Source organism: Pleurodeles waltl, chromosome 4_2 (genome assembly GCF_031143425.1).
Source record: "Pleurodeles waltl isolate 20211129_DDA chromosome 4_2, aPleWal1.hap1.20221129, whole genome shotgun sequence".
Classification (NCBI taxonomy): Eukaryota; Metazoa; Chordata; class Amphibia; order Caudata; family Salamandridae; genus Pleurodeles; species Pleurodeles waltl.
The window spans coordinates 518,365,698-518,383,602 of NC_090443.1; the positions used below are offsets into that span (position 1 = coordinate 518,365,698).

At 43.6% G+C, this 17,905-nt stretch overlaps 1 protein-coding gene across 1 annotated transcript in view; it reads right to left on the reverse strand.

The window, feature by feature from the left end:
* LOC138293036 (flavin-containing monooxygenase 3-like) overlaps positions 1–17,905 on the reverse strand; it is a 360,876-nt gene that overhangs the window by 120,922 nt on the left and 222,049 nt on the right. Inside the window, exons 6-7 of the mRNA XM_069232018.1 lie at positions 11,121–11,320; positions 9,349–9,704 (exon numbers count right to left, since the gene is read on the reverse strand). Of these exons, the coding sequence (XP_069088119.1) occupies positions 9,349–9,704; positions 11,121–11,320 (556 nt within the window). The remainder of the gene's footprint in view (positions 1–9,348; positions 9,705–11,120; positions 11,321–17,905) is intronic.

Genomic DNA, 17,905 nt, shown 5'->3' on the forward strand with positions numbered 1-17,905 from the left:
AAAATGACATCTTTGCTGTAACCCCTCTCCTTGAATCTGTCACACATGATCTCATGTAGGTAGTCTCCCCAGGTACTACAAATATGTCTAGCTCACAATAATTCTCCATATGGGATACTAATTACCAGCCGTGGCGAGTGTGCACTGTTTGCATTTAGAAGATTATTACCCACTGTAAATTTCCTATGTAGTCTAGTGGCCAGAAGATCTTTATTGATCATCACATCAACTTCTAAAAATTGAGGGGCATATTTATACTCCGTTCGCGCCGGAATTGCGTCGGTTTTTTTGACGCAATTTCGACGCAAAACTAACTCCATATTTATACTTTGGGGTTAGACGCGTCTAGCGCCAAAGTCCATGGAGTTAGCGTCATTTTTTAGCGTGGACACCTACTTTGCGTTAATTATATGCAAGGTAGGCGTTCCCGTCTAAAAAATCGACTCCGAGGCATGTGCGTCGGATTTATACTCCCGGGCAAAATTCACGCCCGGGAGTGGGCGGGTCAAAAAAAATGACGTACGGCCGCTTTTGCGCCGTTTTTTAGCGCCTGCAAAAGGCAGGCGTTAAGGGACCTGTGGGCTCTGAAGGAGCCCAGAGGTGCCCTCCCATGCCCCCAGGGACACCCCCTGTCACCCTTGCCCACCCCAGGAGGACACCCAAGGCTGGAGGGACCCATCCCAGGGACATTAAGGTAAGTTCAGGTAAGTCATTTTTTTTTTTTTTTTTTTTTTTTTTTTTGGCATAGGGGGGCCTGATTTGTGCCCCCCTACCTGCCACTATGCCCAATGACCATGCCCAGGGGACAGAAGTCCCCTGGGCATGGCCATTGGGCAAGGGGGCATGACTCCTGTCTTTGCTAAGACAGGAGTCATTTGTATGGGGGTTGGGAGTCGAAAAAAATGGCGCAAATCAGGTTGAGGTGAAAAAATTGCCTCAACCTGACTTGCCCCATTTCTTGACGCCCAAGCCCCATATCCCCCTACGCCGGCGCTGCCTGGTGTATGTCGTTTTTTTACACGCACACCAGGCAGCGCTGGCGGCTAACGCCGGCTAACGTCATTGATTAAATACGGCGCCCGCATGGCGCTTCAGAATGGCGTTAGCCGGCGCTAATTTTTTTGACGCAAAACTGCGTTAGCGCAGTTTTGCGTCAAAAAGTATAAATATGGCCCTGAATTTGTTTTCTACTGTGCTGTTCACTAAACTGTAGATTGTAATAGTTCTCATTTAGGGTGGTCACGAATTTAGTTACTCATCTTTCGTCCCCCTTCCAAATTACAAAAATATCATCGAAGTAACTGCACCACAACACCACTCTCTCCTCAAAGTCTGCCATCTCAATGGACAACCGCTCCCCCCACCAGCCTATGAACAAATTTGCGTAGCTGGGGACAATGCAAGTGGCCAGTGTGAATCGTATGCAGCAGTGGAGTGGTTTTATGAGAAACCGAAGTGCCTCTGTACCCACATTTGGTAAATTGCATAGATTTAAATGCAACATTTGATGACAAGATGTCACTATCAGTGCAAATATCCAATAGACAGCCATGGCTCAGCGTACGTTCAGCACGGACGTATTCTGAATATCCGCGAGAGTCATGAATGTGCTGTGAATTGCAACGCTTTCTCTTTTTATGGTAAAATCTCCCTATATAATCTGCCTTCCCTTTGTGGCCTCAGTCTGTAGAGATTACTCGAGGAGGCAGCGAGTTTTTTTCCCTACTTTGAGCAGCTACAAAGGGAAAGCAGATTATGCTGGGAGGGTTTACATAAAAAGAGAAAGCATCACAATTCATAGCGCAACCATGGCTGTCCGGGGCATGAGAATACGAAACAGATGCGAAAACAGAGTAGGGATTGTGAGAGAGGGTATATCAAAGAGTGAAGAAGTGCCAGCCATTGAAATCTGACGCATATTTCCCAGATAATAGTAGAATCCATGCAGCCCCATTTAATGCTAACCAAGTACCCACTGCTTCATTTATGACACTTATGCACATGTATAATATTTTTCCAGCAGGGGGGCTTAAGGGTTGGAGGAAAGAATAAAGTTGCAAGATTATTTTTTAATATTTTTACAATGTTAAACTAAAACAGTTCTAGGCTACGTGTGTAAGTAAATCTAGAACACAAAAGGGTTAAATAAGAATATTATTTTTCTTTAAGATACAAGATCTTAAACTTTTAACAAACTTCACAGAACAGATACTGCAAAGGAACAACTCCTTGAATTATTATTTTATAAAGTGAATATTGTCCATAATCCACATAAAATTTTCCTGTAGTGTTCTCTCCAGTCACCTCTAAAACTAAATGTGTGCTTGAAACGGGTGGACAAAAAGGGAAGCAACGGTTAACTCCATCACGAAGTAGAAGTCTTTGATGTCCATCCATGTGTTCATTATGCACATGTATACTTTTACTTAAAAAACACTAGGGCCCATATTTATAATTTTTTAGCGACTCATTTGCGTCATTTTTTGACGCAAAAGTGTCTCAAACACAAAATATTGGCCCATATTTATACCTTTTTAGCGCCTACGGGTATGGGTTGCAATCCGTAACTGATAACTGCCATGCAAACCATAACATGTACACTTAATGCAATACTAATTTAATTCCCCAGTTTCATGCTAATTCATAGCCAGGCTGAAACAATTTTTACACTGTTCTGTCCCAAAAACTCTTGTAAACGAATTTACACCAGACTAACAAGCAAAGCCACTTTCTCGAGTATTGCTTTACTTTCATGTTAAGTTTGATGCAAGTTCGTTTAGCTATTTTTGCAGCAGGGGAGAGCGAACAAATCTATGGGAGTTAAAATAGACACGCCGCCATTTAGGTGTCCACCACCTGCAACATCCGGCACACATTTAATCAGGGAAGTTCAATTACACTGGGGTAATGAAACGCCGTTACAAGCAGCGCTTAGAAGCGACAACCGTGATGCATAACGCGGTACACGTAAAGCACGGACAGCTCATAAAAGTAACTTTGCTTAGTTTTTTTAGTTTTCCCTGTGAAGAGTCTCCCTCAGGTTGTACGCAGGACGGCAAGGCTCTGACAGCCGCAGTCTTAGGTCCTCGCAGCCTCCAGCATTAGTCCCCAGCTCAGCCCTAGCAAGAGGTTAGCTTTGACACTGCACCTCCACTTCAAAGCGCCCGTGTGTCGGCGTTTAACTTGTCAGACTTCATCTTCTCCCGTGAGTCTGAGACCGCGGCGCAAAAAAGTATAAATATGGGCCTTAGTGCCCAGCTTAAAGCACATGTCAATTAAGTCCCTTTCTCACTAGATCCCTACTTGAGCTCTCTTGCTTTCGCCTTTATTTTCTATCCAGCCGCTCTAATTTTTTACAAATTCCTTAAGGCTTTTACTCGTTGTCTCTTTCTCTTATTTCTTTTTTCAGCTTCTCTATCCTTTATTCTTTCGGTATATCTTTCCCTCTACATACCAGCTGTTTCTGTCTGTATTACACCTTCTGGTTCTGCCTACCCGTCTTTATCTGCCCCCTCTGTCTCAGCCAGTCGATCCCCCTTTGCTTGAACTATTATTGGTCTTCCACCTGGCCCTGGCTGCCTGCTTCTTTCTCTTAATCTCTGTGGCCCTGTTCTTTCTACACTCGTCCCTCTTTTCGAATCGTATCTGTTCTCAACTTCTGTGATCCATATCTCCTGTTCTTTAATTTAACGATCCTCAAAATCTGACTCTCATCTAATTTCTCTATTTTTTGCCCCTTGGTTTAGTATCTACATTTTATTCCTCAAATCATTTTCATTCACTAACCTCCTCTCTATTTTTTATCTTGTTTTGGTACTTTTTTCAATCATTCTTTTACGAGTATAATTGTTTTTCTGTCCGTTTACATCGTTTACATGCAGGGCTTTCAGTCCGTAGTCTGTCTGTCTGTCTGTCTGTCTGTCTATCTATCTATCTATCTATCTATCTATCTATCTATCTATCTATCTATCTATCTATCTATCTATCTATATATCTGTCTTCAGACTATATCTACTACTATTTCCCTCATCTTTTCTTCTACTGTCTGGCAGGCCCTCCAGTATTTATTTCCTTGTTTCTCGGGTTTCTTTTTTCCCTCACTCTCTCTCTAACTCCACTCTTCAAAGTATCTCCTCATCTCCCTTGAACCCTCCTCTTTCTAAATCCACCACTCGCTGGTGACCATCATTTTTTCGCACATCAAAGAGGACTTGAGGACCTTTGCTTGGTGGCGCCTGGTTGTTGCTGTTCTCGGCATCATCATGGTGCTGCCCGTCGCCATCCCATTTCTCATCCCCTCCCCAAGGTCCCAGCTCAGTACGAGATGATGGAGACCTACCGCAGTATTAGTGACCCCTACAACCTCAAGCAGGCCAGCAGAACAGCCATAGAGGTGCTCCAGGACCTGAACGCTGCGCCCCTCCCACCTTTCATCTAGGGATCCAAGGGGGAGCAGGGCAGGATGGGCAACCTGAGCCCAAGGGCCCCCCAGGGGTACCTGGATGAAGGGGCCCCTGGAAGAAAGGGGGGATCCCGGACAACCGGGCTACCCAGGACATTTGGTGTAATTCTGTCCAGCCGTTCCGGCTGTAGTCGTGTCTGCAAATCCCTATGGAAATTGCATGGGGAAAAAGTGCTTTGGGGACCCCTTTTTTCTCGGACCCTGCTTGACCATTCACCCTGAAACTTTCGAAACAGCAGCAGAAGTGAGTGACACACTAGTTTTGAAAATTGTGAAAGGATTCGTCAAACTGCGCCAAAGTTATTGGCAAAACAATGTGTATATTTTGTCACATTGACATGCACAATGCAGCGCATCAGCTCTAAATAAAATTAATAACTTATAAGGAATGGTAACTAACCCTTGAGCGACTGTGAATGGTTTGTTACAGTAATGAATATTTGATAAAATATATTCCTGTCATGCTGCGTTCATCTCACCAACCTTTGTTAACATTCTCTGCACAAACTCTTAATGCAAGAGTCGGGTTAAAAAAAAAAAACAAAGGTCCTATGAATATCTTATGGTGCTCAAAATACCATAACAAAAAATTAAATTTGGAACGAATTGGAGGGTGAAAGGAAAGAGGAAGTCGGTAGTAAAAATGGAGATGACAAGTGTCATAATAACAGTGTCATGGGCCCTGGAGTAAAAAAGGAAAATTGTTGACTGGAATTTCGGTAGGAAAATATAGCAGTAATTAGAGTTGAATGAGGTCTGTCGGGCTCTGGGCCCCGGTGCCACTGCACCTGTTGCTCCATTGATAACTAGGCCTCAGGACAGAAAGCGGATGTGGCAGAAAAAGAGAAGCAAAAGGAATACAACAGACAAAAAGAAGAAAGAGAAGGGATCCCAAAGAAATAAAAGAATGAAGCGAAAGATAGACTGAGAAAAAGAATACACAACTAAGAGAAGAAATAGAGCAAACTTGTGAGACAAAAGAAAACAGGGAAGTAAGCTAGTGAACAAAAGAAAAAGAGGAAAAAATAATGGAAGAAGTCTGAAAAGAACAAGAAAAATCAGCATTATAGAAAAAAGAGAGATGGTGAGAGGAAAGAATGGAGTGAGCTAGGTGAAAGAGACCCGCCCAAATAAAGATGGCAGCTAAGAATAGATTTAGTTGGCTCCCCCATGTCCTCAAACAGAAGTCAGTGTGGAACAGCAGGGGGCACTGCAGAACAGCAGGAGGTGCATTAGCAGAGTTGTATGTGAACCCCAATACAACAATATTGGGGTGCTTCAGATCAGGATTGGGAGTATGGACAGAGCTGTGTCCCGACCCAGTGCTGGAATAACAGAAAGGCAATGGGTGAGGAATGAGAAACAGAGCACTGTGTAATTCCCAGTATTGGAATAATGGGGCACTGCAGATGACGGTTGAGGTGCACTGACAGAGTTGTATGTGGACTGCAGTACTGGAATAGTAAGGGGCACACAAGTTCAGCAGTGAGGTATGTTAATGGAGCTATGTGCAGAACCTACTATTGGCGTGCCAGTGTTGCCGAATGTTAGCCTGGAGGTGCCCTTGTGAAGCTGCGAGTGGGGCTCAGCATGTAAGTGGTTTTGTCTCTGAACCACAGAAGCAAGGGGCATGTGTGTGAGCCTTAGTACTGAGAAGAAATGTGCACTGAGTGTTAGAATTGATGGATTCTGGCAGAGCCGTAGTGGTTCCCATTAACAGTGGTGTTGGATGCTAGACTTGAGGTGCACTGGATGAGCTGTGGTTTGCTCTTTTGGGCCAAGAATTGGCTTGGCAGTGGGACTGAATATTAGAATTGAGCTGCTGTAACGGAACTGTATGTGAGCAGGGTCCCAGTATAGGAAAGGAAGTGACCTCGCTGGGGTAGAAATGAGGTGCATTGATGCTGCCCCGAGGTCCCAGTACTGGGACAGCAGTGTGTACTGACTGTAAGAACTGAGGTGCTCTGGCAGACAGCGTGTGTGGGGTTCTGGCATGGGCACAACTGAGGTGCTCGGAGTGTGTGAACTGAGGTGCACTGATGAAGCTGCGCCCGAGGCCCCAGTACTGGAACAGCAGTGTGCACTGACTGTAAGAACTAAGGTGCTCTGGCAGACAGCGTGCGTGGGATTCTCGCATGGGCACCGCTGAGGGGCTTGGAGTGTGTGAAGTGAGGTGCACTGATGGAGCTGCACACGAGGTCCCAATACTGGAACAGCAGTGTGCACTTACTGTAAGAACTGAGGTGCTCTGGCAGACAGTGTGTGTGGGGTTCTGGCATGGGCATAGCTGAGGGGCTTGGAGTGTGTGAACTGAGGTACACTGATGGAGCTGCGCCCGAAGTCCCAGTACTGGAACAGCAGTGTGTACTGACTTAAGATGCGAGGTGCTCTGCAGAAAGTGTGTGTGGTGTTCTGGCATGGGCATGGCTGAGGGGCTTGGAGTGTGTGAACTAAGGTGCACTGATGGAGCTGCGAGTGGGATCCCACTATGGAGCAGAAGTAGGCACTGTCTCTAAGGATTGTAGAGCACTGGTAGAGCTGGGTGCCTAGGCTAAAACCAATTACAAGTGATTCTCCACCATGGGGACCACAGGCAGGCACACTCTGTAAAGAAAATCCAAGCCAAGGAAGGGTGGGGCACAGGCAGCTGAGAGAGGGTGCAGAGAGCCCTCAAAGACTAAGGGGGTCATTCTGACCCTGGCGGTAGACTACCGCCAGGCCAACGACCGCGGATGCACCGCCAACAGGCTGGCGGTGCATCCATGGGCATTCTGACCGCGGCGGTCAGAAACGGAAAACCGGCGGAGTCCCGCCGGTTTCCCGCTGCTCTGGGGAATCCTCCATGGCGGCGCTGCAGGCAGCGCCGCCATGGGGATTCCGACCCCCTTACCGCCAGCCTGGCTCTGGCGGTTTTGACCGCCAGAACCTGGCTGGTGGTAACGGGTGTCGCGGGGCCCCTGGGGTCCCTGCAGTGCCCATGCCACTGGTATGGGCACTGCAGGGGCCCCCTAACAGGGCCCCACCAAGATTTTCAGTGTCTGCCAAGCAGACACTGAAAATCGCGACAGGTGCAACTGCACCCGTCGCACCCCTTCCACTCCGCCGGCTCCATTCGGAGCCGGCATCCTCATGGAAGGGGGTTTCCCGCTGGGCTGGCGGGCGGCCTTCTGGCGGTCGCCCGCCAGCCCAGCGGGAAACTCAGAATTACTGCGGCGGTCTTCTGACCGCGCAGCAGTATTCTAACGGCGGGACTTTGGCATGACCCCCTAAATGTGTCACGATAACAGCCTGATTTATAGATAGCCTTGTTTACAGCTAAGCTTAGAGCACAAATGCTCCACAAATGAAAAGGGAAGCTTCCCTGGACAGGAGCAGGAAACAAAGTAAAAAAACAGTCCCCTACAAACCAGGTAAACAGGAAAAGTGAAATTATACAGTAGTTGGTCCCTGCTCCCACAGAGAAGAAGGAGAGACAAAGAGGCATGACTGACCACTAGTAAGCAAGGATTTTTAAATGACACTGAAACTAATAAATGAAATAGCTGGAAGCTCACAGAAGAAGTATAATTAAAAGTATCCAAGAGTTGTATAATTACACTCACCCTAAAAAAGGAGGCAAAATGATATTAGATAATTGCCTAGGATGATAGAATTTAGTTAAGTGGGGAAGTCAGGATTGATACTAAATTTTTGGTTTCACACTATGCAACCCTATTTCTTTCCAACACAATCATCAAGTTGCTTCTTTTTATACATGCCTCTTTTAAGACTTACCCCAAGGTGCGGTAAATGGATAGCGATTCAGACACAGCGTGCATGATATTGGCAAATCTTTGACTTATCAGAGACTATGGGGTTAATTTAGAGGACAGTGTGGAATGCAGCACTCACAATAACATAGTAACTAACTGTTCATAACATGATTTGCTTTCCCTACCACCACCTAAACCCCTCCCACCACCCCACTCACAAATCCCCACACCCACTGTCCTGCTGGCATCAATGTGGCCCTCGGGCACACTACAGAGCATGCTTTGTGGCCCCTGAGAAAATGTTTGCGAGCTCCCATGGTTCATGACATTTTCGTTGGTCAATGTTTCAACCACATTTTAGTGACGTTCAAATTTCCCCATAAATAGGAGACCATACATTTTCATTACTAAGAAAATATTACTTCACTAAAACGATGGTGGTTATTTGGGGGAAGGCAGAAAGGAAGGCAGTGTTTCCAATGACAAAGCCTATAGCAACTCCACAAGAGAGAAAGTCATCTAGGTAGTATAGATGTCACTGTAAATGGCAAGAGACCGGCTGCCCAATTTAGACCAGCCAGGCCGCCAGAATTTTTCACATCACTTACTCCATGAAAGGCTGCCATGTAAACCAATGGGGTTGCTTTAATTGAGTGACGAGCAAGTGTTCCTGATCTGCTTGGAGAACACTCCAAGCATATCAGTGGTACCTGTACTATCTATACTGGCTTTGCAGCTCCACCTTGCAGGTAAAATTGCAGGACTCATTTGTGGTGGAGGCTATTCCAGCTGTAGTCGATTGCTGCCACAGAGATTTTTTGCCAGGATGATAAGCACTGTGGTGGTGGATGCTGCCTTATGGAAACGCCTGTGACAACCATTCTAAAATATAGCAGGTCTTTTCCAGCCATCATAGTGAAGATAGTGCCGCTGCATATCTTGCACCCAGAATACCAAATATATAGACTTCAAATTAGACTTTTAGTGTTTTTGCAAGCATAGAGCTTCTTACAAAAAACTCGGGTTACAGATTCACAAAGTATATTTCTAATTTGTCTGAAAGGTCTACGTTATTACCATAACTTGGTTCCTCACTTGACCACATGCTTTCTATTTCATATACCTTGCACTTACCCTTGAGGACTCTGGCAGCCCAGCGAGCCTGCACATCTGCTGTTGAAGGAATGTTGCCCAGTGACATGACAAACCCAATGAAGGCCATTGTTGGCTTTTCCAGGTTAGGTGGGAAGATTTCCTTGTATAAAGAAACATGATTGTTACTGTCTTGCACGTCAGATGCATCCAGAAAGGGGTAAGAATAGGTATATCCCGTCGAAAAGATGACAAAGTCGACATTCTCCTGCACTGTACCATCCTCAAATATGACCGAAGTTTCAGTGAACTCCTTCACGTTGGGCTTGACCTTGACGGTGCCATAAGCAATGGAGAGAGCAAGCTTATCATTTAAGACGGGCTCTTTTCTAGAGAATCTGCCAAGAAGTAGACAATAAAAACATTTTCAGTCCTTCTTCTTTCACCAACCCTCGCAGTCAAAGATAATTTGCAAGCACGCAGCAAACCTCTATTTTGTCCAATGCCAACTAAGGCTAGCAAAGGAAAATGACTCACACACAGTTTGTAAAGCATACGATAAACTATTTTAGGGGGTGATACCACAATACACGGGTGTAGGTCCTTATATTACCCCAACAGACACATTGCAGTCAAAATAATTACCAACAAAAATATTGCATCCACTGCATTTTATAACACTACATTGCCATGGTCAGCATATATTTACTATTCTTAGGTCAATATCCGCTCACCTAGACTTAGCTTGTAATCTAGTGGAACGGTTGACATAGTGAATTGTGATATTTTTGTATGTCCATATTTCAGTTGAGATATTCTGGTACAACACATGAAGAGTATATGGGTGCATAGTGGGAAAAGATCCCTAAACATCTTACAGATTCCACAGCAGCAGTGGTGCATTGGGCAATTTAACTCTAATTCAAATATGTCTGGAGGTTTGGCTGAGGCTCTTAGTTTCAAACTCATAATTTAGTTGTATGGTGCAAAAGTAGGATGTTTCTGTGGTGGCACTCTAAAATTCGAAGCCACCACATTTATCCCTAGCTCCCTGTATGTCAGGTCCAAATATAGTTTGTGGGAAGTGTGTGTTTGACCTCCGAGTGGGTTGTAGGAATAATCCTAAATACATTGATGACCTTGTAGGCAGAGCACAGCTCTAACCCCTTTGTTGGATGTGAGCATTCCTTCAGCACTCACCTGTAGGAAGGCACAATATCGCTCATATGATTGAAGTGACAGCGTTCCCAGGTAGAAGGAATCGGAACCATCAATAGTGCACAAAAGACAACCACAGTAAGCCTGCGCGAAGTCGTTCAGAGAAGTAAATTATCCTTCCTAAAATTCTTCACGTGAAGACCACATCACTACACTCAAGCTCGGATTTTAGAACGTGCTGGATATAGCTAGAGGGAGACAATCATTTTCTTGCTCACGCATAGAAAGAAGGTAGTATGCAATAAAAGGTGAGAAGTCAATTTGTGGCATGAAACCTGATGCAGAACTGTCGTTTCAAAACCACATCTAATCCAACCTGTTCTGGTTAGTAGATAGGGCGGAAGTCGCAAAACCAAAGTTGAAGAAAACCTAAGAAAACACAAGTGTAGAAGTCTTCGACCCTCTATAATAGGAAATGTGGAAAAGGATGCAGTTGTTCAATCCTAATCACCAGGTAACAGAAAGAGAAATAATCATCCTCATATCATAACCTCTTAGTCTGTGAATCCACTAGAATCAGGAAGTTAAACATATCTGACTTCATTTTTTGACTACATTTCCCATAAACATGCACCTCCTATTGCATGCACACATACTTGTCTTTCGGAGTCAGACCAAATTTCCCATGGTCAAACAGTTTGTTCATCATCCTTTCGTACATCCAGTCAGACAGCCACTGTGGCAGGATATATTTGAGGAAAGTCTGGAAGCGCGTGACGTACACCATATCCCAGGGGTAGCCATCATCCCACAAACGGCTCATGATCCAGCTTCCGCTTTTAGTGCTGAGGTAGACCTGTAAGTCATAAGGGTACAAGAGTTCATGCTCATTTAGTATATAGTAAAATTATAAGTAAGCCGGTTCAAGGCAGCAACTCCCAACCACGAGATGTAGGTAGGTTTAAGGTAGCACTTCCCAACCATGTGATGTAATCAGGTTCAAGGCAGCACTTCGAAACTATGAGACACAAGCAGATCTAACAATTACCGATCATATTGCTTAAATCAGTCAATGAGAATTGAGTATATTCATCCCACTATAAGACATAATCAAGTCTTGGATAGTGTCATATTGTGTGCCTCTGTGAACATTCCTAACTAAAATGGAGTCACCTTCTTCAGCAGCCCCGCAAATACAGATGGTTCTATAGGCACCACAGCATGGAATCAGAAATGGAACCCTTTATATATGAACCAAAAATGCTTCAAAACATGGGCTCAATTTCGTCAAACGCTGTCCATTTTAAAACCCCCTTTTACTACATTATAAATGTCTGAAATTATTTGCTAGTAAGATACAAAGGTCGGGCCTTTATTAAAGAAAGGAACTTGAGCAACCTTGGCCAGAAGAGCAAGGACTCCTGGGGACTTGAAAGCTGCCAGACTACATCCCCCAGAGACCACCATGTCAAGGAGGGGGTGGTTGAGCCAGGGCCCACGTGTACCAGGCGCTACAAAGCCCAAGAGGTTTCCCGCTTCATGGGCCTTGAAAGCTGCTGGAAGGGGATTACATCCCACAGTGGCCCATCACACCTCTGACCATGTGAACCTACTTAACGCGTGACAAGGTTTCATAGATCAATAAGTGAACAAAAAAGCGATTTAAAAATTCAAATTGAATATGGAGTAATGAGGCTACCGCCTCGCTGTCCAAAACACACCGCTGTCAGAAGGGATCTGATAGCCAAAGAAGATAACGACACAAGAGGCTGGGCCCCTCTCTCACCTGTGTGATGTGCTGCGAGGAGCCAAATACCAATAACAAGTTAGTACTCATGCTTTTCTTGTTTTGTCACACTGTCTAAATTTGGCATAAGATATTGACCCAGTTTACACACCTCAGTGGGTAGCACAATAAAACTGTTAAATTGTGTTGACTTGTCACTAAGTCCCCACACTGCACCTACTTTGTACCACATGTACTATGGGCAAAAGGAAGGCGTCGTAGCCTCCGCTGGGACCAGTCATGACAAAAAAGTTGGCAAAGTATCGTTAAATAACTGTACACTAAAAGATACTGATGATCCAATTGAGGAAATAGAGACAATTCTAAATCCTGCTGGGTTCATGGCTTCCCTTCTTACAGATAAGCCTATAGCTAAATTATTGCCAAAATTAAAACACATAAAGTGACAAGCTCCCCGGCAAGTCAGTCATCTAACCCAACCAGGCCCATTACTTCTGAAACTCATCAATCTGTGTTGAAGAAAGAACCTGCTAACCTTCCGACTGTGTGTGAAACAAACTGTGACCTGCGAAAACAGGTTTTCAGTTTTAGCAACTGCTGATTCCACACCCATATGAGAGGGGATATAAATGGTGCACTAGAAACTCACAACTATCATTTTAACTGTTCAAGAACGAGCAGTGAGTAGAAACTACTCGGATAGAGCTATTCAATGTGAAAGAGTTTCTGAGACTGGCATTGTAGATAACAACTGCTGGACGGAAACCTTTTGGCTCTGAACAGAGTCCATAGCATGGTGATGTAATCACTAGAATAGAATTGCAATGATAGAATGTTGGTGTTCACAGGTTAACGCAAAGGAATAAAGATGTGTGATTTACAGCTCTGTGTGTGCTAGAATCATTGGCGGGTATCCAGACTGTAGAGGACGTTACATCTGGTGGCGAGGTAGAGGATAAGTAACCCAAAGAAAGCCAGTGCTCTCCCAGAGAGCTTAGTGTGGACCAAGCAAACTGCTTGTGCGTGCCACGTGTGCCTTAGTCGAGGTGCAGAGTCAACAGTTGGAGTATGTGGAGTCAAAGTGCAACTCCAGCCGGTGTGAAGCAGTTGAAGACAAAAAAGTCTTCACTGAGAAGTCTATGCATCGTTGGTCAAGAAACTACAGCCAAGGCCATACTAAAAGGTACTGCGCTTCCGTGCAAAATAAAGTTATACATTGAACAGACAATTAACACTGAAGGCAGATACAAACAGGTTTACAAAGCGCAGTCAAAGATAATTATAACTCACAAAAGAATGCTGTGAACAGAAGCACTGCAATGCAGAGATCAACCAGGTGTCAGAAAATGCAAACTGAAGTGTAGAAAGTAGGAAATAAATGACTTCCCGAGCCCGCTAAAGAGAGTCATCGTACGACAGCATTTGACAAAGTGACTCAAGGAGAAGTGCACAGGGTTGTGCTTACAGAGCTGTTGATACCGGAAGCAGTTGCCTGCAAGGCTGCCGAGTGGGGCTCAAAACAACTTCATAGTTATTCAAAGAGCAAAGAGTTGAAGAAAACAGTAGGATTTGTTAAATTTGATGATTGCAGTTAAGAGAGAAGACACAGTTCCAATTAATGATCCTGAGGCTTACACGTCAAAGGACTTTAGAGAAAATTTGCATAAACGTGATCATCAAACAGGATCAGAGGGAATGTCATGCTCAACATCAGTAACTTCCAGATTAGTTTACAATGCTGCCGCCTTCCTGAAACCACCACCAACTTTCAATACTGCCAAAAAGCTAAATATTAGCGATAGAGGCACTACTTGGATAGAGACATTTGAGGACTTAATTAATGCACTTGAAGTGACTGATAACAGAAAGATTATCAAGTATCTCAAAAATCTTGCTGGTGTAAAAAAAGTCATAAAGAAAATGCAGAAAACTGATGAAGAAGTCACATACCATTAGATTAAAAATGCTTTCAATATCAAATCCAATCTAGCACCACACGTTGATTACAAACTATACAATTTCAGTCATGAATGCCAAAGAGTTGGTGAAACTATTGATGAGTTTGTGGAAAGACTCGATGCACACATCAAACACTGTAAGTTCAATGAATTTAATGATGAAGAAACTAGGCACATTAGAGTTATTGATGCATGCTTGTCAGATTCATTCAGACAATGAATGTTGAGAGAAACTCTTAGTCTGGAGTGAATGTTGATGGCTGCCAGAGCTGAGGAGTGTGATGAGAAACAATCTGCTGACATGGAGGCCAGAGGTGACCGAATCAAATCAGTCATGAGTATAAAAAGTAAGCTGAAGCAAAAGACTGAAGGACATGAAGTGATGTCCAGACGTAAAAAGAGTTATATTTTAGATGTGGATTGTTGTTTCCACACGAAGGAAAAAGTCCTGCCATTGGATAGATATGTAAAGGCTGTGGGAAAGAGAACCATTTTGTGATGATGTGTAAAGCAAAGTAAAAAGTAAGTGCATCACGGCGCAAAGACAAAATGGTCGCCAGAACATTTTAGACACAACGTTCAACACATGCCCACAAGGCCAAGCACTGACATCAGTTGAGACAAATTGATGTTAAATGAAGTCGATTGTCATCTAAATTATCTTCAAACAGTTCTTCTGTCTCAGTATCGACTGCAAGTGAAGAAAGTGACTGTGCCATATCGATGGTTACTTAGAGACACGTGCGCATGTTGGACTGGTCACATGTGAAGAAAAATGTCAGTTCAAGAAAAGTCGACATGCTAAAGCTGTAAAGTCATCCACACACTGTTCAAAGATTACATTAACAATAAATGGTTGTTTGATTCCTTTCACTATTGACAGTGGTGTATCGATAAAGTTTAAAGTTACTGCCTGAAGAGAAACAGAACAAACTATCTCCATTACTGCGGCTTACGCCATTGAAGACCAGAGTGTATACATGGGCTGCATCAACACCCATAAAGAGTCAAGGTTCAATTGTGGCAACAGTGAAACATAAGAAAACAAAGGTACAAGCCCTGATTCATGTGCTTCAGGATACAGCATCAAGGGCTTGTTTACTCCGCTTCCGTATGGCTGCTGATATGGGACTGATTTCTGTGAATTACTACACGAATGCTCACCATGAAACAGTGAGTCAATTTCCTTTGTTGCTTCATGATTTAGGAAAGATTAAGACTATGAAAGTAAAGCTGCATATTAATGAGGATGTCCATCCTTCTGCTCAGAGACATAGACAAATTGCTTTTCATTTACAATAAGCTCTTGAAAAAGAACTTGAATCACTACTTAAGCATGACATTATTTAGTGTTCCACTGGTCCAAGACCAAGGGTTTCTCCCATAGTAGTAGTGCCCAGAAAGGACAGTGAAGAAGCTAAATGGAACTGCTTTCACATGCGTCTGGCAAACTCTGCAATTGAATTAAAATGACATCCAGGTCTACACATTACTGACATATATTGCAGTTGAATGGTGCAAAGGTTTTTTCTCGCCTTGATTTATATAAAGGTTATCATGAGTTGTAACTTGAAGAAAGTTGCAGGTGCATTACAGCCTTTTCTATGCATGTTGGTTTATTTCGATACGAAGAGTTTGTTTTGATATGTCATCCACTGTAGAACTTTACCAAGACGTCATTTGATGTATCATACAGCCTAATGTAAATGGGTTCAACTATAGTGATGACATATTAGTTTTCGGAGCTACACAAAAGGAGCATGATAAAGCTCTCACACAAGTATGTCATTTACTCAGTGATGAAGGTTTAACTTTGAATGCAGACAAGTATGAGTTCAACAAGACAAAAAATATTTGGCCCTATCTTTTCTGATGGGGTATGACACCTGATCCTGCAAAAGTACAAGCTCTGTCAAATGCTGATCCCCAACAAGATATTTCAATGGAACGTTCCTTTCTTGGCATGGCCAGTTACTGTTTAAGATACATATAAGACTTTGCCACTGTTAGTGCTGCATTGCAAAAGTTAATGAAGAAAAATTGTCCTTTCCAATGGTCACCAGAATGTAAGAGAAGTTTCAAGAGGATCAAACACTCTATTGAAAATGCTACTGAAATGGCATACTTTAATCCAAACTTCATACAGAGGTTGTCCTTGATGCCATCCTGGTCGGGTTAGGCGTTATACTTGCACAGCACAGAGGATGCACAAATGCTTGACTGAATATTGTGGCCTATGCTAGTAGAAGTTTGCTCCAAACAGAACATGCTTACTCAGAAACTGAGAAAGAAAGTTTGACCATGGTATGGCCCTGTGAACATTTCCATGTTTTCTTATATCAAAAGCCTTTCACGCTAATAACTGATCATCAATTTCTACTGACCATCTTTGGCAATCCAAAAGCCAAGATGCCCCCTTGCATTCGATGATGGGGACTCCGATTGCAAGATAATGTTTATAGGAAAGGATCTAAATCCTGCTGGCTTCTTTTCAAGAGTACCTATACAAGGTCACAATACTCCATCTAAGATGCCTGAAGCCTGCATTAGTTATGTCGCCAAGTCAAATACACCAGCTGCTATTTTGTTAGCCCAGATTATCACTGCCACGAGTCATAATACTGACATGCTGAAGTTAAAAGACATAATTTCACATCGGTCATGGAATTGACACGCTCGACCTCTCACCAATGATGATGAATGTCAAAAATACCAAAATGTCAAGGATGAAATGTCCATAACTCAGTAAGGAGTTATATTACGAGGGTCGGGAATCTTGATTCCGGCTAGCCTGTGACAGAAAGTGATTGAAGTGTCTCACAAAAAACATTGTGGTATCGTTGCCTCAAAAATAGCTCTCCGAGACCAAGTTTGGTTTCACTATTTAGGTGAAAGAGTTGAAAAGGAACTCAAGGCCTGTCATATATGCAACTGCTTCTCTAACAATGTTACTCAGCATACGCTGAACATGTATAAGCATGCATGGGAGAAAATAGCAATCAATTTATTTGGTCAACTTGATAAATGGACATCATCTAACAGTGATTGTAGATGAATATTCATGTTTCCCGTTCGTTGAGCATCTCTCATCTATGACTCACGATCGAGTCATTGAAAAGATTGATGGCATCTTTGCGACATGGGGTATTCCAGCAATTTTGAAGTCTGACAATGGCTCTCCCTCTAACAATAAGGAAATTAAAGAATTCCTGGAGCATCTGAACATAAGTGCAAACAAAGAGATAAGTCCCTCACAACAAGGGGACGGAGCACCATATTAGTGAAAAGGTAATTCAATTTCCCCTTGGACAGTCACCATGTATATATCCTTGTACAATACTCTTACAGCAATCACCATTCAGGGCAGTCACACTCAAAAATGCCCAATATCAACGAGACCAGTACCACAACAATATAAAGGATCACAGAACCTACAGTTAAGGTGTGTGAACAGTGGCGGTTCCTTCTTTAGGGAAGAGGAGCGTTGCCCCTCTGCCTAAAATGCCCCCAGGGATAAAAAATAAAATGGAAATAAAGCTAATTTAACACCATTTTATTTTCCATCCTTCCATCCTGAACCGAGTTTCAGGGCAGGGCGGGGCGACTGCTGCTGATTGTCAGCAGTGAGCTGTGCACAGTTTAAAGTGCAGATGTCTTTGTGGCTGGCTGTTTTGCATTTGCGAGCCAGACATGTGCACTTTAAACTTCTCTAACCTTGCTGCCTTAAGACTGCTTG